The sequence below is a fragment of the Pongo pygmaeus genome, chromosome 15 (assembly GCF_028885625.2).
Source record: "Pongo pygmaeus isolate AG05252 chromosome 15, NHGRI_mPonPyg2-v2.0_pri, whole genome shotgun sequence".
Taxonomy (NCBI): domain Eukaryota; kingdom Metazoa; phylum Chordata; class Mammalia; order Primates; family Hominidae; genus Pongo; species Pongo pygmaeus.
The window spans coordinates 30,263,930-30,288,409 of NC_072388.2; the positions used below are offsets into that span (position 1 = coordinate 30,263,930).

At 43.0% G+C, this 24,480-nt stretch overlaps 1 protein-coding gene across 2 annotated transcripts; it reads left to right on the forward strand.

Moving 5' to 3' along the window:
• Positions 1 to 11,437: 11,437 nt before the first annotated feature.
• LOC129012557 (uncharacterized) lies at positions 11,438 to 17,671 on the forward strand. 2 transcript variants are annotated; one of them, XR_008493640.1, is made up of 3 exons: positions 11,438 to 11,555; positions 11,738 to 12,406; positions 17,381 to 17,671. XR_008493640.1 is itself a non-coding variant. In XM_054448319.2 (2 exons), exons 1-2 carry the CDS (start codon positions 12,089 to 12,091, stop codon positions 17,435 to 17,437), a joined length of 375 nt encoding a protein of 124 aa, XP_054304294.1. In that variant the 5' UTR covers positions 11,785 to 12,088; the 3' UTR covers positions 17,438 to 17,671. The 2 variants fall into 2 exon arrangements, 1 of the variants encoding a protein (XP_054304294.1); XM_054448319.2 differs by lacking the exon at positions 11,438 to 11,555 and having other exon boundaries at positions 11,785 to 12,406.
• Positions 17,672 to 24,480: the final 6,809 nt, after the last annotated feature.

Consider the following 24,480-nt stretch of genomic DNA (forward strand, 5'->3'; position numbering starts at 1 on the left):
TTGTGGTCAGTCAGATCCTTGACATCTCTTTACTTAGGCTGTTGCTCATCCACACCTCACTTGGCCTGCCTTTAATTTTTCCTTTTAGAAAAAAAAAAGATACCTTTTCCAAAAATATCTTCTTTTTTTTCTGATTAAATACTACAAGTTTGTTGTGGAAACTTTGAAAATGCAGAAACGTACAAAGAAGGAAATCAAAGTTACCATGACCAGCATGATCCAGAGATAACCTCTGTTAATATCTGCATATATATATTTCCAATATGTGTATATGTTTCTTTTTTATAAAATTAGGATCATGCTGTTTGCCATTCAAAATATATCCTGAGTCTGACACTTTTCACCATTTTTTTCCCAACATAAGCCACCTCTATCTTTTTCTTAAACTATTGTAAAACTACTAAACTACTATCCCCTAAAATTGGTTTCCCTGCTTCCATTCTTACTCCCCTACACTCTATTCCCCCAAAAATAACCATTGTGATCCTTTAAAATCCTGACTCTCTCCTGCTCAGAGTCATCCAGTGGCTTCCCATATCACATAAAATGAAACCCCAATCGCTCCTTACTCTGGCCTGCAGGGGCCTGTGTGATGGGCCTTCTCCAGCTTCGTTCTTCGTTTCCTTCTGTTCTCCCCTTTGCTTACCTACTCCATCTCCAGGGCTTCTTTCCAGTTCAAGCCCTTTCCTGCTGAGAGCCTTTGCTTTTCCCAGCGCTACATGGCTCAGTCCATTTCAGCCCCTGATCCCATACCCTCTCTCAGGGACCACCTTGCCCAAACAGTACCTCTGCCTCCATCATTCTCTTTTCCCTTTCCCTGATTCATTTTCCTTATTAGAGTAATTAAATAGTCTTCTGTAACATGACTGTATTTTTATTTATGTACATATTTATTTGCTTGTTTATTTGTACCCTGTGATGTACATCTTCCTATTCTCCCACCCCTGGCCACTGGTAATGACTGTTCTACTCTCTGCTTCTATGTATTTGATTTTTCTTTTTTTTTTTTTGAGTCGGAGTCTCATTGTGTCACCTAGGCTGGAGTGCAGTGGCACGATCTCGGCTCACTGCAACCTCCGCCTCCTGGGTTCAAGCGATTCTCCTGCCTCAGCCTCCCAAGTAGGTGGGACTACAGACACCCACCACCAAGCCTGGCTAATTTTTGTATTTTTAGTAGAGACAGGGTTTCACCATATTGGCCAGGCTGGTCTTGAACTCCTGACCTTGTGATCTGCCCACCTTGGCCTCTCAAAGTGCTAGGATTACAGGCGTGAGCCAGCACGCCCGGTGTATTTGATTTTTTTAAGATTCCACATATAAGTGAGATAATATAATATTTTCTCTGTGTCTAGCTTATTTCACTTAGCATAATGTCCTTTTTATGTTGTCACAAATGGCCGGATCTCCTTTTTTAAGGGTGACTAATATCCCATTGTGTATATATATCTATAGATATATAGATATATATACAACACAATTTCTGTTTTCATTCATTTGTTGAAGGACAACTTTAGTTGTTCCATATCTTGGCTATTGTGAATAATGCAGTGAACATAAGAGCACAGTTATCTTTACGAGGCGGTGATTTCATTTCCTTTGGGTATATACCCAGAAGAGGATGCCAGGTCATATTACAGTTCTATTTTTAGTTTATTTAGGAACCTCCCTACTGTTTTCCACAATGGCTGCACCAATCTACATTCCCACCACATTGCAAAGGGGTTCCTTTTCTCCATCCCTTTGTCAACACTGATCTCTTTGCCTTTTTATGATAGCCAACCTAACAGGTGTGAGATGATATCTCATTGTGATTTTGATTTGCATTTCCCTGATGATTAGTGATGTTGAGTACCTTTTCATATACCTGTTGGCCATTTTTATACTTTCTTTGGAGAAATGTCTATTCAGGTCCTTTACCTATATTTCAATCTGGTTATTCATTTTTTTGCTTTTGAGTTGTGTGTTTTCCTTATATATTTTAGATATTAACACCTTATCAAATATATTGTTTGCAAATATTTTCTCCCAGCCTGTAGGTTGCCTTTTCATTTCGATTGTTTCCTTTGCTGTGCAGAAGCTTTTTAATTTGATATAGTCCCACTTGTTTATTTTTGCTTTTGTTGCCTGCTACACGATTTTAATGGCTGTAATATTCTATCATATGTATGTACTATAAGTCTCCTATTGTTAGACTTTTAGGTTGTTTTCCTTCTGGGGTAGTAGAAGTTATAGTCAATATCTTATTTTTATAGCTTTCATCTTGTGAGATTCCATCACTTCCTGACAGAAGTGATTGGGATCCTATTTATAATGATAATTTCTATAATCAGGTACTGTTCTAAATGCTTTACATACTAATTTAATCTACCTCATATAGTGAGGTATATACAATCATTATCTCCATTTTCCAGATAGGGAAATTGAGTCCGAGAGTGTAAGTAACTTCTTTAACATCACACAATTAGTAAGTGGTAGAGCTGGAATTCCAACAGGTCTCTACTTCCGCAGCCTGAGCTCTCAACCCCTCCTCCACCTTACCAGCTGCCTCCTGATCTTTCTCCCAGCAGATGTCAGCAAACTTCCTTTGTCTTGCAGGTCATTACTGTTTTTGTATAGAGAGGCACTGAAGACCGAGTCATGTGCCAATTCACATCTTTGTAGAGAATAATATTATCCTGTTCTCCAGTCCTTTTAGGGGATTATAGTTGAGCTCCTCTGAATGTTCCTTATTTTACTATCATGGAGCTTGTATTTCTCTACCTTGTCCACAAAGAAAGTGTGCTGACTTGTTTGTCACCATTTGCTAACTAGACATTTGAACAGTTACTACCTGAGGAACCCTGTCAGAGAGGAGATGAGGTTAGTCTGACCAGCACTGATCTTCCTGGGTCAACACAAGGTGTCTAAGCTACGTTAGAATTTTGCTAAAAGTCCCTGTTAATAAAACTGAGACATTTGCGCCTCTGCAAGCTTCTGTAAGTTCTACCATGCTTCATAAAGTCTCATATATTATAATATTTCCATTTTTTTCAGATGTCAGATATTGTAAATGAATTCCTGTTATTTTAGGGTCCTAGAGCTGCTTATTTTACTGTTCCTGTTGCCGTGAGTATTGGGGTGCCTGTATAGACGGTGCTGAGATGTAACTCATCTGAGCCTGGAGACTTAAATGCAGCAGCCAGGTGCTCTCCTCCTATCTCCTCACTATCACAGACTTTAATTTCCTCTTGGCCATGTTTTTGTTCTTCTTTCCGGTTCGAAGGTCATTCCTGATAAAGAAGATGGAAGCAAACTAGGAGTTGAGTAATTCTGTTTTCACTGTATCATCTCTAAATTAACTGTGTCGTCTGCCCCAAGCAGGAGGCCAACTCTTCTCTTGTTCTTTCTCTTGTTCTGAACCCACCCCAGTGGCTCTTATTGTATTTTATGTGTGCATTCTCCTGTGCCCCAGCCTTCTACTTCTGTGACTTGATTCTTTCTTTTTATGCCACTCCTTTGTATCTGCTGTTGGCTGCAAATTCCTCCTTCCTGCCTTTGTGAGTGTCCTTGTAAAATATAAGCTCATTGGAGACAGTAATTTTTTGGATAGTTCCCTCTCTTCCTCCTCTCCAGAGTAGAGTCAGAATTAAATTAGGAGGAGCCTCCAGTCTTTCTAGAACCAAGTTCTACATGATTAGAGTCTCTGACCATGGAATCAAAGAGCATTTAGCCTTGTGCCTTACATATAGGAAGTCTGCAATAATGGTAACAATAATAACAACAATAATAACCTTTATTGAGTGTTCCCCATAATAGTAAACCATACTAGGGGCTTTATATATGTGATCGCATTTAATTCTCACTGTTGACATATAAGGTAGGTCTTATTATTCACGATTACAGATGAGGATATTGAGATACAGAGAGGTGACATTTGCACAGCCAGCCATAAGGACAGCGCCAAGAGCCTGACTCAGGTCTGTCCAGATTCCTGAGCATGTACTTTAACCTCCACATTCTGCTGCCCTCTGAGATTTAATCCACTGAATCACCTTCTTTTCTCTGGACTTATAGAGTTCTTCATTCTTGCAGTATCAGGAACATAGACGGCTCGCATTCACTTCCTTGGCTCTTGAGAATCATATAGTGACAAGGTCCTTTTCTGTCTAAGTGCCAGTCACTTCCATTGTGTTATCCACCTAGTTCACCTTTAATGGCCAAAATTAGATCCAAGCAGTAGCTCTCTTACAACATCCTTGTCCCTCTGTGACATGAAGTTGTCAGTAGAGCAAGGCCTGAGTGAATTGGTCGCTCTGCTTCTGACAGAGTGGGGCTCCTAACAGACCTCTGGATTGTTCTTCCATCATCCCTCAGCCTGCAGAGAACAGAGCCTGATGGTGGGAGTGACAGGTACACCTAATGGGTGGACCCAAGGGCAACCAGCCTCTCCTTGCCCCCTCCTTACTGAACTTTCTGTGCTCTGGGAATATTATGCTGGCTTGAAGGTTTTTCTTCAACTATGATTTACATGCCACCTATTCTCAAAAAGAATGTGAAGTAATTTACAATAAAACATGTCTAAAACAAGACAATTAAAACATAGTTTTAAAAGAGAGGCAGATGGAGAGAGGTCAGAAATCACTTGGTTTGAATCCCTGACAAGAAGTTATAGCACATGAATGCATTTTGATCAATTCCCGATACAAATGTCTGGGTGTGTAGGAATGGGGAAAAAACTCTGCAGAGTGGGGAACCTCGAACCTCATGGGCCCCATCCTACACCTGGAGTCAAAATCAAGTGACATCATGCCTAGCAATGCCTGTGAAAATATTAATTCATACTATCTGTCTCAGGAAGCCTCGGGGAATGCAGCAGAGGAACCACCGCATGTGTTAACTCTAAGTTTAGTGTAGCCAGTTTGCCCAAGGATCAGAGCCAAGATAATTCATCATTGTCACAGACAAAAGGCCTCCATAAATTTGTCTTTAAATTTTAATACCTAAATCACATATTATACAGACAGAACTCACACAACCCATCTATTGCTGTGTTATAATTCTTAAGGACAAAAATGGTATAAATCATAACAGGACTTTTAAAATTATCACACTTGTTTCAAGAGATGCTATACTATAGCTTTTCTGTTAGACAAGATTCCAGTAGGAAATGGATGACTGAAGAATGAATGAATGAATGAATGAGTGAGTGCCCACATGGTCCCATGACACCAATGAATCAGTTTCATACTAGCTGTGACAAACAGTTCATTCAATAGAGCTGAGCATGACTTCTGGCAGCACTTCCTGTCATGATGTAGGCTGATACTATGGGAGCTCTGAGTCAGAACTGCAGCCAGCAACATGACTCAGGGCATTGAGGTTAGGGCAGGGGAGCTCAGGCACTCCTCTGACCCCTGTCTAGGTGTGCACCTACAACTCCCTTGATAGGTTTATGTATGACCAACTTCATTTGATAGACAGAAAAATAGAGAAGGAACGTTGGTGATGGAGGGTTGGCTTATGAATTTCTATATCGTTAGAGATGTAACAAACACTCACAGTGACCAGATGAATCAGAAGGAAGATTCCTTAAGGTCCCTGGTAGGGATATTTCCTCTTACCTTCAATTCTATGGGGCATTTCTGTAGTTTGTTGAATGGAATCAAAGTGTTAAGGCAACCTAGAAACTAAGTACTAGCCAGGTTCAGTTAAAGGCAAACGAAAACTATTCTCTTAATCCTTCTTTTTTTTTTTTTTTTTTTTGGGACAGTCTTGCTGTGTCACCCAGGCTGGAGTGCAGTGGTGTGATCTCAGCTCACTGTAACCTCCGCCTCCCGGGTTCAAGCAATTCTCCTACCTCAGCCTCCCGAGTAGCTGGGACTACAGGCTCCCACCACCATGCCCAGCTAATTTTTTGTATCTTTAGTAGAGACGGGGTTTCATCATGTTAGCCAGAATGGTCTCGATCTCCTGACCTAGTGATCACCCGCCTCAGCCTCCCAAAGTGCTGGGATTACAGGCGTGAGCCACTATGCCCGGCCTCCTTTCTGTTTTCTTAATGCGAAGGTTTTAAGTATGTAGGTATTCATGGGAGAAGTAGTAGTTATTTGTTGTAGGCAAATACTGATATTCTCTCAGCTATAGGAAGTCATTAAAGATGGGAATGATTAGGAGAGGGAAATGGCATTGGTGAGTCTGGGTGTGGCTATTTTTTTGTTAGCTTGATAGAATTTGATAGGCAATGATTTTTAAACTTTCTTGTAAGGCTGCATTAAAATATATAATTTAAAATCTTTGGAGTGATATTATAGTAAAACCCAGTCTCCACAAGTGATTGTGTAAATTTACTCAATGCATCAAGTATTTGTTGATCACCTGATTGTTAACCATCCATCCATCCATTCATCTATCCATCTATTCATCCATCCATCCATCCATCCACCATTTATGCATACACTACTTACTCAGCATATGTTATAGGCTGAATTGTCCCCCCATCACCCCAAATTCATATGTTGAAGTCCTAACCCTCAGTACCTCAGAATGTGACTATATTTGGAGATATGTCTATAAAGAGGTAATTAAAGTGAGGGTGGGCCCTAATCCAATTTTACTAGTATCCTTATAAGAAGGGGAAATTTGGACAGGTGTGTATAGAGAGGAGACTACGAGAAGACACAGACAGAAGATGGCCTTTTACAAGCCAAGGAGAGAGGCCTTAGAAGAAACTAACCCTGCTGACACCTTGATCTCAGGCTTCTAGCCTCCAAACTTGTAAGAAAATAAATCTCCGTTGTTTAAACCACTCAGTCTGCAGTATTTGGTTATGGTAGCCCTAGCAAACTAATGTACTTCCAATATACCAGTGCACTATGCTAGATATGATATGCTAGATAATACTATGCTATACCAGTGCACTATGCTAGATATGAATGAAGTATCATCTCTGCCTTCAAACAGCTTCCAGCCTGCTAGGTACAAAACACTGCTAAGTGTCAAGGAAACTATAAAGCTACAGTGATGAATCAAACCCTTAGTTTCATGAGCGCTTAACATTCTATAAAAGCAGCCCTTGCCCCCATTGGTTTGTATGGGGTTACAATTGGCATGTGCCCCTATTTTATTTTGAATTCTGACCCCAAAAAATGTTTTTGGGTATGTCAGTTGGGAGTTAAGTGAAATTTATATCAGCCACAAGAAACTAAAACCTGAAGAAGTATGAGAGGTTGTGTTTTACTTTTTAATTCATATAGCACGATTTAGGTATAAAACAGCCTTCAGAGTATTTTTGCTGCTTTAAACTCATCAGAAACCTCATTTTCGCAGTAAAATCCTATCTTCATGGCAGATCTATTTATTCTCGGATCACACAGCTTCAGCTGATCTCCAGAGTAAGCAGAAGATACAGTAGTGACAGCTGGCAGCCTCGCTCACTTAGATTCTGTTTGTGCAACTGCTGTTAACATGGAGCCGCTAACCTAGGAAACAAATCATGGCTTGAACCAAGGTGGAGGACATGGAGCAGGGCCCTGTGGCTTTTGGAGTAGAAGTGGTCACACACGTTAACAAACAGCATGAACCAAAACTATAAAAACATAGAATTTTGAGAGCTCTGAGGAAATTTGGATGTTATCTGGTCAAAGCCCTCATTTTGTAGATTTGGAGCCAGACACACAGGTTAAATGTTAAGTGGATTGCCTACGGTAAAAAGACTAGCTAGTAACAGAAATAGGATGAAGATGTGTCTCTTGCTCTGAGTACAGCTGTCTTTTCTGCCACTGTAGGTTTGGGTTTGGGAAATTAGTAGCCCAGAGCTGATTCCCACACAAACACCGTGTCTGTAATTCACGTGTGTTGCTGCTGAATAGAGAGTGTTGTCTATTCTTAGTGTTGGTCTGAACTGCTGGGCTTCCTATCTGTATTGGAAACTGAGTCAAGCAAGTATAGCCCTCTTTTTCCACCCAGAAATAGAGCTGTTTATCCCTCACCCCCTCCCACCCTCCTGCTCAGGTGATGGGTACACCAAAATCTCAGAAATCATTACTAAAGAACTTATTCTTGTAAGCAAACACCACCTGTTCCCCAGAAACCTATTTAAATTAAAAAAATAGAGCTGTTTAATATAACAAATGTAGAATGAATGCAAAGAGAAAATGAATGCCTCTTGGGTACCAGCTGTGTGGCAGGCACTGTGCTGGCCCTTCACAGCAACTATGAGGAAACTGAGGTTGAAGATATTGTATCTCTTGTTTAAGATCTCACAGTACCAATTGACAGTTCTAGGATTTGTTCTATTCCAGAGCCTACAAGTCTTCCACCAATCTATGTTCCCTCCCTCAGCATAATTAATAATTGTTATACTATAAGGCTAAACTAAACTTATATCAAGATGTCCCAGACAGTTATATCTTATTTGTTAACCATTAACTTTTCCCAATCAGAACTTAATGCAGCACTAGTTCCATCTTAAGGCTAGAACAGAACACCGTGGATGATGATTTTGAAGCTTTTTTGGCCAGAAATGTGCCCAGAGTTCTAAACCTTGGACAGCTTTGCATCAAGACCTTTGGAAGCAGCTTTCACTTCCCCATATACATGATTCACCATCTCCATGGGGCCCTCTTTTCTTGATTACCAGGTCTGACTTTATTTACAGCTGAAATGTGATTCCCTTTTATGAAGATCATTTTTTATTCCAGAAAAGACGTTGGGTATTATGTCCTGTTCTCATGGTCAGAAATCTGAATGCTTCGATATACTGCATTTTGCTTTTCTTTCATGGCCAAATAAAAGAGACCACAGTTCTACATAGTGTGTCAGTCTGGCTCACTCAGATTATGTTTGTGAAATTCCTTTTTCTATAGAGCTAATCTTTACTCAGCACTGATGTCCCAGGCACCATATGGTATCCCAGGGACCATACTAAGCCCTTTCTATGGATGGTCTCTCTTAAGACTCAGAATAACCTTTTGTTTATAAACTGTCACCTAGGAGGGTCAAACAACTCAGCCTGGTTCATACTGCCATCAAAAAGCAAAGCTGAGCTTCGAACCCAGGCTGTCTGTGCAAACCCCTGAGCTTTCAAACCACTGTGCATGCTGCCTCCCAACTCTTTGGTTTTTTGTGCCTTTCTCTAGCCAGGAGGTTTTTCTCCACCTGCCCATTTATCTTCCATAATTCTTGCTCTTGGGACAGATGATTTCCAAGGTCCCTTCAAGTATTGAAATTCCATGACTGATTAAAAATTGTAATGTATGCAGTTTGATTAATTTGCACTAATGCCCGAGTTCATTCACAATGTTAATTTCTTTACAAGGTTCCAACAGTGTTTTAACTTACAGAGCTCCTTCTGATGTTAAAGGAATCATGCTGCTTTTCCTATAATAATATTTAAGTCCCCATTTTAAAAACACAAGGTTTAAAAATATATCTGAAAGGATTTTACCATGCATGCAACACACCAATTTTCCATATGGACCAAAATAGTCTTTTTAAGACCCTGTTCTCTCAGTTGTCTTTCCCAAGTCTCACAGATGCAGTGCTAATTGCATGCGGCTTCAGGTCCTTTATAACATGAGGTAACAATTTCAGTGTCTTGGGCTTGAATGCTGCATTTGTTAGACATGCCAGGCCTGGAATTGGTGTCAGCTCATCAGGATGCTGAATCCACATGGAGAGCAACTCATCTTAACGTTGGGAAGCTTCCTGGAGAAACTCCTGTTGTGCTCCTCTCAGGCATGGCATGAGAGCCAGTGGTGTGACTGGTTCCTTAGCTAGGATGCCTCTTGGTCAGATTTGGCAGCACTGGGTGATGGCTCTTTGGGACCAGTGCAGGTATTTGAGTCTTTCTAGTCAAGCTGTACTTGTTGAAGAATGATTCCAGAAGTGACGTTTATTCACAGACCTACTACTTGGGCTACTTGGGCTAGCTCCAAGTGTCTGAGTGGCTCGGCAGCTGAAGGCAGACTGCACTTGGGACACATCTAAAATTCATTCTGACTGGATTGGGAAAACAAGGAGACCAAAAAGAAAAGAAGTGGCAGGATTCTGCAATCACATCTGTAACTGAGGAGCTACGGGATACAACTTTGGAGAATATCTTGACCTGATCTTGCTTTGCAGCTTGTCTGTAGTTCTAGTCTTCAGAGTCGCGGAAGCCTGAGTTCCCACCAAGCTCTGCTCTTAATGGCTGTGTGATAATGAAGATGTCACTTGATCTTCCTGAGCCTCAGTTTCTTCATCTGTAAATTGGGATGATATACCTCCCTCGTGGGTCTGTTGTGAGGACAACATGTGATGATCCTGCCAAAGCTCTCTAGGCACTCTGTGCTTAGCTGTGTGGCCAATGCACAGTCAGCAGCGACACAATGCTATTTTTACTGTCTTCTTTCCCGCCTTCCCCAACAGGACACACTCCTCTAGAAAAGTAAGGTTCATGCAAACCTGCACTTTAAGAGCACTTATACAGATGTGCACGATGCAGTGCATGTGTCTTGATGGGGCTTTGTTAAATTGAATTTTAAAATTGTGTTTTAAATATACTTAGGGAAGTACAGAAAGGTACCCCAGAACAGAATTATTGTTGTTTTATAAAGACAACAATAATTTCTGAATTATTTTCACTTCAGCTTTTTATATACTGTGCATTCACAAAATGAGAGACCCTCCCCCACTCACCGCACCCTCACAGCTCCCCAGAGGAACAAGAGCCATGAGCAAACAGTGCTTGCCTCCTGACCTTCGGGTGTTTCTCCTAAAGGCTAGCTCATTTAAGGGCGGCAGTCAGGGGCTTGCCACTCTTTGCAGCCCTGTTTCTTTTCTTGTGATGAGAAGAAACAAGCCCAGGCTGACAGCTGGCCAAGACTTGAACTAGAATGTTGAAGTTGAAAAGTCAAAATGGGTCTGTGTCAAAGGAATAGCAGAGGGGAAGGGACTGTCCTCCGGGGAGCTGAGGAGTGAGGGTGGTCCTCACCTCGCTCCAGCGATCAAATTCACCAAGTAAATCCATGTAAAGCATGAACTGTAGCCAGCACTTGTTAAGCAAGGAATGTTAAAAATCATTGTCATTACTGCTACTATTATTGTTACAGGCTTGTTCCAAGACTCTGGGTTTTGGCTCAGCTTGTCTAAATGGTCCTCCCTCTTATGGAATCAAGGGGTAGATTTTGGAACCACTAGTTCCATAGCCAAACAAGGAGCAATCCAGCAACATAGGCATTGATTCCGCAAGCCGTCCCAGAGCCTCTGTGTAGTCCTTACTTTCCCTAAATTGCCATGACTAGCTGGCTCAAGTTAGGCCTTTCTAATTTACCTGGACTGTTGCTGTCGCCTGTGCACGGCTGCGGGGATGAGCACCTTGTTGTGTGTTCCTCCGCTGGGCTGACGGAAATGGTTTGCAGCCAGACTGCTACGTCACACGGTCAGGCATTTAGTCCTCAGAAATCTGTTTTAGAGAACGTATACATTGCATCACAATCTAGATTTCAGAGGAAAGTTTTGGATAGAATAACCCAGACCCAAGTCTGGGTAATTTAAAGCCTGGGTGAAATGGAGCAGAAACAGCCCAGAATATACAGGTCTGAATCTTGGCTGGGGTGATGTGGAAGACTGGAGGCGCCAGACGGCTGGCCTCCCTCCAAGTGTTTACCATGCTGGTGCCATGGGGCTGGGGCTGGGCAGTCCATGTGCTCATTCTCTCCCTTCTCTCCTCCTCCTCCTCCCCCTCCATCTCTTCCCCTCCTCCTCATGTTTTCTATAGGCTAGAGAAACTCAGAACTACTGACCCACAGGGAAGGCAAGCGGGGATATGAGACAGAGGAATCAAACGCTGCCCTGGTGGAGGACGCTGTGGGTTTACAGTGGATGATTCCCTCTGCCTATGAGATAAAAGGGCTGGCTGTGTACTTTGAACCCCAGCCTCACCCACCTCTGCCTGGGTGTGGCCCTTACTCTCTGGAAGCCTTACTCGGGAGAGCACAGGACAGTGTGAGGCCTGAATCTCCAGGAAATAGAGTCTGTGGGCAGCCATTGACTCCAAGTCAATGAGAACAGGGTGTGCTATTTCCTCTGTGCTGTGTCTTCCCTGCCCCACTCCCCGCCCCTTTGTCCTATGGTGCCCAGGCTGCCTGCACTGCTCAGATGCCACAGGCCTTGCCAGGGGCCTCCTGAGAGGTTTCTGAGGCTTGCAGCTGGTGGTCCCGTTAGTCTGCACGTCTTCGAGTTCCCCTCCCAGAGGAGAAAGCATATGCTGCTGGGACCGACTGCAGCTCCTCATGGATGCACCTGCCACCAGGAAATTGTTGTTCAGTCTGGGATTGCTTTCTCTTCCCAAAGCACAATCTCACATGCAGTCATGAGCCCGGTCCAGCCTCTGGGACAGAAGATTTCGTGCTATTATAAACCAACAGCACTGCAGGTGCTGCACAAGGTAAGTGTCTCCCTTATTTCTTTCCCTCCCTGGAAGCCTGTGTATCAAACTAGGAGTTACCTCAATAGGGTAAAAGGAGGGTGTGGCTGTTTCACTTCCTGTTGTCAGCAACCAAGTGTGCCTGAGGACAGAGGGTGGTGGGCAGGCACCCATTGTGTGTAGGGAGGCAGGTATTGTACTGCCCTGGAACACACTGGTGTTGGGGGTGGGGGAGGTGCTCTGGCTTCCCTGAGACCTTCCTGGGCAGGCTGCCGCAAGGCACCCAGATGTCAGTCGTCTTCCCACAACCTAATCATTCACAGCTGCTCCAGGGCCACACTTAGGATCTCTTTCCAGCGGTCCTCTTAGTCTGCCCCAGGGGCATGGCAAAGGAAGGCCTTTCATCCAGGGATCTCACACTCACAGAGACTTCACATTTGGATTTTTAAAAATTTATCTCTGAAGATATGCTAGTAAGACTGAAAAGATGGAAATGATCATCAGCTTTAAACTTATGCCTGATTTTGGTACCAGGCCCATGAATTTTTAAAATTAATCCTGCCATTATCCTGTGAACAGGATGGTTATATTACCCTGTGCTTTTTTTTTTTTAAGCTTACACGTGTTAAAGCTTTAATTTATTAAATGTAAACTTCTAAAATATAGCATATCACAATTTTTGAAACCCTATTTGGGCATTTCTTCATTTTAATATACCTGAAGCCTCAGATAATGGGCGTGTCCCTGGTCTTTGTCCTCCAAGCGGCCCATTGGCCACTCCCCTCTTGATGGATTGTGGAGAGAAGCTGTCCCCTTTCCACGCTGTCATTCCAACTTCAGAAAAATCTCAGGTGCAATTGCCTGTTTCATTACAGCAGCTAGCCTATAATGAAAGAGGCCTTCCAAGCTTAGGCATGCCCAGTTCGGCCCCTTTCTTCATTTTACACACTGTTTTCTCCTCCCACAGGAAGGCTTCTCTCTGCTGGGCCCAAAGCTACAGGCTCTCCACCATAGGGGAAATGGCCGACTAATATTCTTGAGTTGTTTACCCTTAGGCAATGGGGCTCAACTGTGACTGCACATTGGAATCAGGGGAGAGTTTTCCAAAAATCCGATGCCTGGGTTCTACCCCCACAGAACCTGATTTACTTGACCTGGGGTGTGGCCTGGGCATTGGAATTTTTTAAAGCACCCCACATGATTTTAATACGCTACAAAGTTTCAGAAACAGTGCCCTAAGACCCTGGTTCTCAAACATTAGAATTCATCAGAATAATCTCCTTGTCGGGAGGGGCTTGTTAAAGCGTAGATTGCTGGGCACAGTTTCTGATTCAGAGTTTCTGGATGGTACCTGGTAATCTGCATTTCTAATGAGTTCCCAGGTGATGTGATGCTGCTGTTCTGGGGATCATGTATTTAGAACAGTTGTGCTAAAAGAAAGACAGAGAGGTGGGCTGGGAGGAGAAATGTGAGTGAATGCATGAAAATGTAGTTATTTCTTATTCTCAACCTCTGCAGTTGGCTTCAGAGTCAGGGACACCCCTAAATTACAGCAGTTACAGAGTATATTGGTCACCAAAGCTGCCACTGTGCAGAGACCCAAGCTAGGATAGAGCTGAGCTCCAGCAGCTGGACCCTGGTTGGTGGGGTAAGGCATGGTCTGAAACAGTCTGGGGCTACACATCAGCTCTGTCCAGTGAGAATATAATACAGGGCACAAGTGTGAGTCACTTATGTAACTTCATATATTATAACCACATTGAAAAAACTAGAAACAGGTGAGATTAATTTTAATAATCTATATTATTTATCTTAACCACCCAAAATCTTATTTTAACAGTCATCAACATAAACAATGATTAAGGAGATATTTGGCACTCCTTTTTCATGCTAAGTCTTTGGAATCATACATGTGTTTTACACTTACAGCACATCTCAATTCACACCAGCCACATTTCAATGGCCGCACATGGACAGTGCCAGCCTGGATAGCCCTAAGTACTGGGGCCGTCTGCCCCTGAAGTAGGATTGATCACAAAGGTCCTCACTTCTCCCAGCAGCACACGGCCCCTCCTTCCACACCTCTCAGAGCTCCTGTAATCTGTTCTCAGCATCTGAGAATCCCTCTGGTGTTCTTTACTATGGGTGCTTTGGACAGCACAAAAGGTTAACTGGGTTTAATCAGGTCTGCAGGGCTTGTTCCCTCATGTCGGTGCATCTGAGGTCAGAATCTGAGAGGTTTTCATAGCCACTCCCACTCTCTTTCCTGACTTCACCATGTGTAGAGATGAGTTGGGTGCCGGGTTTTTGTTGGAGAGAAATGGGTGTCTGGAATGGATTGCGGAAGACAGTGAGGGGAAGCTGTAGTTGGGCCGAACAGTAGAACCAGGATGGAGTTTCTTTCGAATGCTGCAAGCAAGAATGACGCTGGTACTTCTGGTGCCTACCCCTGCCAAAGGACTCCAGAGCACTGTGAGGTTTGTGACAGGACCAGGGCGACAGTCATTGTGCTCTTCCAGCAGCATGCTGACCTCTCTCCAATTAAACTCATTAAACATACAAGTATTGAATGCCTACTGTGTTCTCAAGTATTGAATGCCTACTATGTTCTCAAGTATACTGATAAGGCAGTGGGCTATAATTATTGGAACTACACATTTTGCAATCAGTCAAGCCTGAGTTGAAATCCCCACTTTTGCAATATGATCTTAAGCAAGTTACTTAATCTCTAAGCTGTGGTTTCTTCATTTGCAAAATGTGGGTAATACCTGAATAGTAAACTCCTGTGAAGATATATGAAGTGATATATGTCCTTTCTTAGCACAGTGCCTGACGCACTCAGTGAAGGCATTCAATGAATGGTAGCAGGCTGGGTCTAGGTGAGGTGAGCAAAGTGCCTAGGGTGCAAAATTTAGGGAGGTACCCACTCTCATGGTTGTGCAGGTGACGCTGCGTGGTGCTGTCAGCACCATCATCATTGTTGCAGTTGTGTAATTACACTGTAGTGTCACGGGCATTCCTGAGCTACATAAGGCATGGCCTTTTCTCTCAAGGAACACAGGGTCCCTGAGGGGAGAGAAGACATGTATGTATACAAGCAAGCCAGGACTGGGAGATGTGATGATTGCCTTGAGAGAGGGAGGAGACGTCGCTTCCACCAAGGGATTCAGAGACTACATCCTTGAAGAATGGACAAGATATCTGCAGGCATAGATTGGAAGGAATGACAATTTATAGAGGGAATGGCTTAAAGCTGTGCAGGCAAAAAACTGCTCAGGGAACATGGAATGGTTGCTATACTGGTGCATAGAGGCAGCTAAAAGGGAATGCTAACAGTCTGGTTGCAACCCAGTTGTATATGGCTTTAAATACCAGGCTAAGGAGTTTAGACTATATTTGGTTTAAAAAAAATGCTGGGGGGAGTCATAGATAGCATCCCCAGAAAGAGGGACCAGAAAATGAGGAATACCTTTTCCTTTTGAGACAGAGAGGTTTTTGAGAGTCAGAATTTATTGCCATTGTCCTATCAAACACAAAGTTTCATGTCTTGAGGTACATGAAACTTGTAAATTGTGTCATCCATTACCACCTCTTCTTGATCCTACTCCCCTAGAGTAACCCCTATTACTGTTGTCATATATATTATTTCAGACTTCCCTCTATACGTAGACAATATATAGATTCAAAATTTTTAACCAAAATTGAATCATGCTATATTTACTCTTCTGTCATTTACTTTTTTAAGTGTCATAAAATATAGATAACATAAAATTTAGCATTTTAACCATCTTTAAGAGTATAGTTCAGTGGCATTAAGTACATTTCCAATGTTGTGCAACCATCACCACCATCCATCTCCACAACTTTTTTCATCTTCCCAAACTGAAACCCTGTACCCATTAAAACACCAATTCCACATTCTCCTCTCCCTCTAGACCATGGCAATCACCATTCACTTTCTGTTTCTATGGATTTCACGACTTTAAGTACCTCATATATGGAATCACAAAGTATTTGTATGTAACTGGCTTACTTAGCATAACGTCTTCAAGGTTCATCCATGCTGTAGGATGTGTCAGAATTTCCTTTCTTTTCATGGTTGAGTAATATTCCATTGTATGTATATATCACATTTAGTTTACCTATGTATCCATCATCAGAGTTGCTTCTGCCTTTTGGCAATTGTCTGCTATTTACTTTCAAATAGTATATCATGGACATCTTTCCATGTGAGTTCCTGTAGATCACCTCATTCTTCTTAATGGCTGACTAATAGTTTGCTGTATGACAGTGACTAGTGTAGAAACACAACACCAGCTAGTGGGGCAGCAGGGATTTGAATCCAGTTTTTTTCTGGCTCCAAAAGTTGAGTGTTTTTCACCGTTCCAGGGGACATGAGGGATGTGTACATTTTGAACCATCACATGGCTGGCATGGTGTTATGCAAGTATAAAATAATGTGCTACAATTTGATTAGGTTTTGAGAGGCTTCTGATAAATGAAGTGATGAGTGTGTGTGAGACCAGGTCTAGCTTTGATTTTGGAGTCCCTACTCTGTGTACTCCCACAACACAGTGATCACCAGCTTTTAGTTACTGCTGACCTGGCCACCTCTCAGGGTAGCTCTGAAAGAGTATTGAATAGTAGCATCTTTAGGAAAGAAAGGACCACAAAGTTCATCTGGCTCAACCCTTTGTTTTAGGGAAGGAGGAAACTGGAGCCTCAGAGATGAGCCCCAAGGCTACCTGTGAGTTTCCCTCTGCCTCCACTGAGAGGGTGTGGCTGCTAAGTCCTATCAGAAGATGCCCCACACTGTTTTCATTCCAGTTTTACTGACTCATAGTACTCTGTTTATGCTGGAAACTCATTTCCCCAAGTGCATTGTTTTTATTGTTTATTTCTCTTGTATACATGTATTCTTCCAGCAGCCTGCCTGGGTTTATTAAAAGATATTTATGTTTTCTGATCACTTCTACTTCCTTCTCTTCCTCCCAGGAATGGAAAATCAATCTGAGTGTCATTAAGAGCATATTCCCTGAAGAAGATTGCTGATGACAGTGGATTTGTCACCCAACTCAGTATCTTTTCCTGAGCAATAGGAATTTCTTCCATGGGGAATGAAACCTAGTGTTGTTTCCCTGCGTGAATCCAGGCCTTTCACTGACCTGCCAAGTTTTCATTCCATTGTCTCACCGTCATTGGCTGATCTGATCTCTACGTTGATTAATTAGTTTCAAGCCCCTTCATACTGATCTAATAAAATTGGCTTGTTTAATTTGTGTCAGGAAATTTCTGAGAATGTTTCATTTAGACTCTGATAAGGTACATTTTTTTTTAATGTCCTGCCGGAGACATCCCTTAGGAGGGAGAGCTTGTCCTTCCTGCCATCTCTTGAATTACGCAGAGCAAACACCGAAAGGATGGCGGGATTTCCTGCTGCCAGGGTCAAATGCTTCCACAACAAGCAGATCTGCCTTTCAGGGGGCAGTTTTTTATGTCCTCTCACCAGAAACACATGAGAATGCCATCTGTCCACCTCTAGAGGTTGTCTGAGCTGCTGGTAAGCGTCAAAACATAGCCATCGAGAGCCAGGACAGAGCCACGGCCGCTTCACCAGCTCCAGTCTCATGCCACTTGATTTATAAATGCCTTTTTTTAATGGGCTGTCATCCCCTCAGGAGAAGTTGGAGTAAAAGTCTCAAAGTTGAGTGTTTGCTCTTCTGTCACAAAGAGAAATGGTTGGGAAGAACAATACAAATGGCCTACAGGCGAGCAGGGGACTCCACAGAGCCAAGCCCCATCCCAGCCTGATTCAGGCGCTCAGTAAGCCTGAATGGGGCGCGGTTACCCACTGGCTGGGATGAGAATTCTCATAACTACTTTCCCAGTCGGCAACTGCCAGGATGCAGGGAGCTTGTTTAGTTAACACTATGAGACCACTGGATCCAACTAATCTCTATTTGCATGTGTCCCCTAAGATAACTTTCATAAAAATGTGTAAACATGCTCTGAGAGTCTTCTGAAAATTCCCTCAAAGCCCCCTGACCGCCTGCCCCCTAGCTGGGGCTGTGGAGGCGGTGGCTGAGGGGCCCCCCTCCGTGGGAGGCTCCTCATACATCTCTGTCAGGAAAGGCAAGAGCCGCAGCCAGAAACGAGCTCCCCCCGCAAAGCAGCCTCCCTGCGTGCTGCTGTGCAAGCTGCAGCATTTGGCTGATTCATTTGTCTTCATTAATGTTGCTTATAGCGGAGGCCTTTGTCACATATATGATTATGTGAGATTCGATTCTCTCGAATGTGTAAACACAGAGCTCTAGTGCGAGGCTCCAAGCAGGCAGCAGCCTGAAGCAGCTTTTCTGGCTGTTGGGGGGCCGGCTTATGTGATCAGCCCCTAGGGATGGGGCCATACTGTTAGGGACTGGTTCTTGCAGTGACAAGGGAAGAGCTTCCTGGCTCTTCCGCCCCAGGCCTCAGGGCTTGCCTCTCCCTCCAGTCCCCTCATAGAGTATATCCTCCCCCACGCCTCCTTCCCCTCCACACCACATGCCCCAGGCTCCCTGAACATTACCACCTTAATGTCTCCTAGCTTCGTTTCTTCCTGCCTCCCCTTCCAGGTCCCACCTTCATCTCAGGATGTCATCATCCCACGGCTGGATTCCTGCAACAGCTTCTTAATCATACTCCCTCCCTCCGGTCTTGTTTCCTTCTAACCTGTTCGACACCCTGCTGATATCTTAATCTCTAAAATGTATATCAGTTTGGGTTGTTCCCCTTCTCTAGGAAAAGGTCAAACTGTTTAATAGAATGGTCTAGGAGGCTCTTTAGGACTAGGCTCCCAAAACCATTTCAAGCATCAGCCCACCAATGTGCTCATTCTCCTACCCCTCTCTTCCTCCCTGTTTTGGAGTTATACTTTGTCATAGGGTTCCAGAACAATTCTAATTCGTGCCTGATATCTTAGGGCTTTTAGATAAAGCCATTTTTAAGATTTTGAATTTACCCACTCCACTATTTCTCAGATTAAAATGAGAACTTGGGAGGCCGGACCAAGTGAAATGTCCATGTCACTGCTTTACTAGGCATCATTCTGCAGGTTTCTTTTTGAGCTGTCATACTCAGGCCACTTTAGTGCAAGAAAAAGAAGTCATTACCAGAGGAAAGAAAGAAGGAGCACTTCTTAAAGGATGTGCACGTGTGGAACCTAGAGAAGTCTGGCTTCAGGAAGGGCGAAACCAGGGCAATACTAGAGCCCGGCTTCACCCCGTGGCCTCTTTGCCTCTTTCTGTCCTCTTTGCTTTCTCATGACCGGCATCCTCTGTTTGCTCATCTTGTACACAACCCAGAATAGCAGCCACACGCCAGGGTCTACATGAACTTCTAAATTAGCACCTACCACCCACTACAGCTTCCTATTGTCTAAGAATGTAATGGTGCCGAGTCATCTCTCTGTGGATTGGTTGTCGTTGGCTCAGAACTCCTTCCCACTCTCTTCCCCCATAGCTTGGACCCAAGCTGGGGGCCACAAGGGTCTCCTGCCTTCTTATTAGGCTGGGAGTGGGGCAGCTTCTCAGTGAGAGGCTACAGTGGTTTGCCAGGGCTGATGTAACAAAGTACCACACACTAGGTGGCTTGAACAGCAGAAATGTATTGTCTCAGTTCTGGAGGTTAGAAGTCCAGCAGGAATGCAGTCTTTCTGTTTTGTAAGACTTGTAGGGAAAGATCATTTATACCAAGGATTGGTCTATAACCCTGAAAGCAAATGTGAATGTGGTCAATGATAACTACACTGGGCAGATCATACTGTACACCACTGTCGTGCATCGTCAAAACATTTTCACATACATTATTTTATTTGATCCTAGCAATAACTGTGTGAAATAGGAAAAGTAGATTTTTGCTGTATTCTCTATGCCTCCATTTCTTCATCTGTGAAAAGAGGATAGTAATGATACCCACTCAGAGGATTGTTGCATGAGTCAAATACATTAATACTGTAAAGCACTGGCACCCAGACCCACCGCAGAGCTGGGACTGGCCCTCACAGCTCAGGGGCAGGCAGACCAAATGTGAAGCCAGAAAGGAGGTACCTCTCCATTCCTGTCCCCTAGTCCTGTCTTAATATCCTAAAGTTACTTGGCTAAAGGCTCATATAATGCTATTTCTTTAAACTGTGTTTTCACTTATTTTATTTCCTGTCAAAGCTACAGGCATACCTTGTCTTAACTGCCCTTTAATTCATTGCCCTACGCAGATATTGCTCGCTTTCTCTCTCTCTCTCTTTCCTTCCTTCTTTCTTTCTCTTTCTCTTTTTCTCTCTCTTCTTTCTTTCTCTTCTTTCTTTTCTTTCTTTGTCTTCTTTCTTTATCTCTCTCTTCTTTCTTTCCTTTCTTTTTTTTTCTTTCTTTCTCTTCTCTCTCTCTGTCTCTCTCTCTCTCTGTTTCTAACAAATCGAAGGTTTGTGGCAACCCTGCATTGAGCAAGTCTATTTGTGCCGTTTTTCCAACAGCATGTGCTTACCTGGTGTCTCTGTGTTACATTTTGGTAATTCTTGCAGTATTTTGAACTTTTTCATTATTATTATATATATTAGAGTGATGAGTGGTCTTTGATGCTACTATTGTCATTGTTTTGTGGCACCATGAATTGCATCCATATAAGATGGTGAATTATTTGAGAAATGTGCGTGTTCTGACTGTTCTACCCATCAGCCATTCCCCCAACTCTCTGCTTCTCCTCAGGCCTCCCTATTCCCTGAGACACAACAATATTGAAATTAGGCCAATGAATAACCCTACAGTGGCCTCTAAATGTTCAAGTGAAAGGAAGAGTTGCAAGTTCTCACTTTAAATCAAAAGCTAGAAATAATTAAGCTTAGTGAGGAAGGCATGTCAAAAGCCCAGAAAGACCAAAAGCTAGGCCTCTTGTGCCAACCAGCTAGCCAAGTTGTAAATATAAAGGAAAAGCTCTTGAAGGAAATTAAACGTGAATGCATGAATGATAAGAAAGAAAAACAGCCTTATTGCTGATATGGAGAGAGTTTTAGTTGTCTAGATAGAAGATTAAACCAGCCACAACATTCTCTTAACCCAAAGCCTAATCCAGAGCAAGACCCTAACTCTCTTCAATTCTATGAAGACTGAGAGAGAGGAGAAAGCTGTGGAAAAGTTGGAAACTAACAAAGGTTGGCTTATGAGGTTTAAGGAAAGAAGCCATCTTCATAACATGAAAGTGCAAGGTGAAGCAGCAAGTGCTGATATAGAAGCTGCAGCAAGTTATCCAGAAGATCTAGGTAAAATGACTGATGAAGGTGGCTACACGAAACAAGAGATTTTCAATGTAGATGAAACAGCCATCTATTGAAATCAGAAGATGGCATCTAGGATATTCATAGCTAGAGGAAGTAACTGCAGATGTGGAGCCTGAAGATGGGACTGAATTGCTACAAACTTGAACGGATAAGAGTGGATTCTTCTTCTTTTTTTTTTTTTTTTTAGATGGAGTCTCACTGTGTCCACCCAGGCTGGAATGCAGTGGCACAATCTCTGCTCACTAACTTCTGCCCCCTGGGTTCAAGCAATTCCCCTGCCTCAGGCTCCTGAGTAGCTGGGACTGCAGGCGTGCACCACCACCCTGACTAATTTTTGTATTTTTAGTAGAAACAGGGTTTCACCATGTTGGCCAGGCTGGCCACAAACTCCTGACCTCAGGTGATCTGCCTGCCTCGGCCTCCTAAAGTGCTGGGATTATAGGTGTGAGCTACAACGCCTAGCCAAGAGTGGCTTCTTATGGATGAGCAAAGAAAGCGGTTTCTTGAGATGAAAACTACTCCTGGTGAAGATGCTGTGATCATTGTTGAAATGACAACAAAGTATTTAGAATATTACATAAACCTAGTTGATAAAGCAGTGACAAGGTTTGAGAGGATTTACTCCAATTTTGAAAGAAGTTCTATTGTGAGTAAATGCTATCAAACAGCATCACATACTACAGAGAAATCTTTCCTGAAAGGAAGAGTCAGTTGATGTGGCAAACTTCATCATTGTCTTATTTTAAGAAATTTCCACAGCCATCCCATCCTTTAGTAACCACCACCCTGATGAGTCAGCAGCCGTCAACATAGAGGCAAGACTCTCCACCAGCAAAAAGATTATGGTTCACTGAAGGCTCAGATGATTGTTAACATGTTTTAGCAATAAGGTATTTTTAAATTTAAGGTATGTACATTTTTTAGATATAATGCTATTACATTGAATAGACTACATTATAGTGTAAAGATAACTTTTATATGCACTGGGAAACCAGAAAATTTGCTTTTTAGCAATATTTGCTTTACTGTGGTTACTGGAAGCAAACCCACAATGTCTCTGAGGTATGCCTGTATTTGTTTTTTACCAAAATTAGGAAAGTATAAAGAATATATGTTTTAGAATAAAATAATATGCAACTCTTCAGTTATGCCTGTATCTGAAGGGCATGCAATGCAGTCCTTTACCAGAGAGAGGGAAAAACATATACCCACATGTGAGTGTATGCACACACAGCTTCTTCTTAGAAGACACAAGGGATCTGGAAGATGGTACAAAATGTTTCTTTAGTTGTCCATCAAGGCTTCTTTCAGTCCATATGTCAAGCCCTTCGCTCTCATTTTCCTCCTACATCTCCTGTCCTACCACCTCTTGGAGATTCTTCTCTTTTCCGTCCCTGCAACCTCTTAGCTCCGTTCTAGAGTGTCTTGTTCTTCAGAGGCTGCCTCTGAGAAAAGGAATCACGTGAAAGTGATTTATTAGGAAGCATTTCCAGGAAAATTTGGTGGTGGAGTGGGATCAGGAGGGGAAGTATAGAGAGGTATCAAGCAAAGTCCCACAGAGGCACTCTTGGAGACAGAGAAGATCACACATCAGAGTCATCATCATTGGGAAGGGGTGAACAAAGAGCTGAAGTCATTCACACCCCTGCAACCAACAGTCATTTGTTGTTTAGGCATGACTCCTATCTTCCTCCCCCAGATGGCAATTCCCAGACACTTCAGCTCTCTGTGCAGGCCTGAAGGTGGTCCTTTAACAGGAGAACACGAGCTGCCTGTTGGGAGAGAAAGCACAGCCAAAGCTGGTGTGTGAGGGGAAGGAGATCTGCTCCACTGGGTGTGTGATGAATCCCAAAGATTCTGGTTCTTAAAAAAAAAAAAAAAAAAAAAAAAAAAAAAGATTCTGGTTCTTGATGCCGCCCAGTAAGGGATGGCATAAAGTCTCTCCTGGGCAAGGCTGAGGGAGTATTTAGATTCTTAGACTGGAGAATCTACAAAACAAACATGCCTTTCTACTACTCATGTGTGTGTCCTGTTTCTCCTGGCAAATCTTTGATGTGTTTTGGCTAAAGAGGGTCTGTTTTTAAATTTGTTTTAGAAAACTCAGAGGAGGGAAAGAAATGACAAAAGTGAAGATGAGAGAAAGCCCCACCAGTCCACAAACATGAGCATATTTTAGTTCCACCTTCTCGATTGTTACATAAAATCAAGGATTGATGAGCCTAATTTTCATGCCAATTAGAAACATGTCTCTAGTCCATGAGCTGATAGTCTCTGCCCTGCTTGGAACAGTTCCTGATTCAGCATGCAGTGCCCACCCCCTCACCGTGTCCTAAGATTCTCACCCCACGTCTTGGTTTTTCTTTTACTCTTTCATTGTTTCCTCTCTGTCCACAATTGTTCTTAATTTATTTATTTCCTTGTTTTTTCTTCTTTGAAAGACATGGGTTGAATAATCAGGAAGAGATGCTGAGAGAGGAAGCTCAAACACTAAGTCTGGATCATTTTGGAAACCAGGGTTTTATGTGAGGCAACAAGAGACATAGTGAGGTAACATTCAATGGCAGGAATTTTAAAATATGCAAGTGAATGAAAGCAGGGGTCCTCAAGCCCAAGGCCATGGTACCAGTTCCATGGCCTGTCTGGAACTGGGCTGCACAGCAGGAGGTGAGTGGCAGATGAGTGAGCATTCCTGCCTGGGCTTTGCCTCCTGTCAGATCAGCGGTGGTATTAGACTCTCATAGGAGCACGAACCCTATTGTGAGCTGAGCATATGAGGGAGCTGGGTTTTATT

Bases quoted from the DNA above. Each gene is read 5' to 3' on its own strand.
- LOC129012557 (XM_054448319.2), top strand. From the start codon at position 12,089: ATGGTGCCCAGGCTGCCTGCACTGCTCAGATGCCACAGGCCTTGCCAG. The intron at 12,407-17,380 runs GTAAGTGTCTCC...TCTTCCTCCCAG, and splicing joins CACTGCAGGTGCTGCACAAG to GAATGGAAAATCAATCTGAG.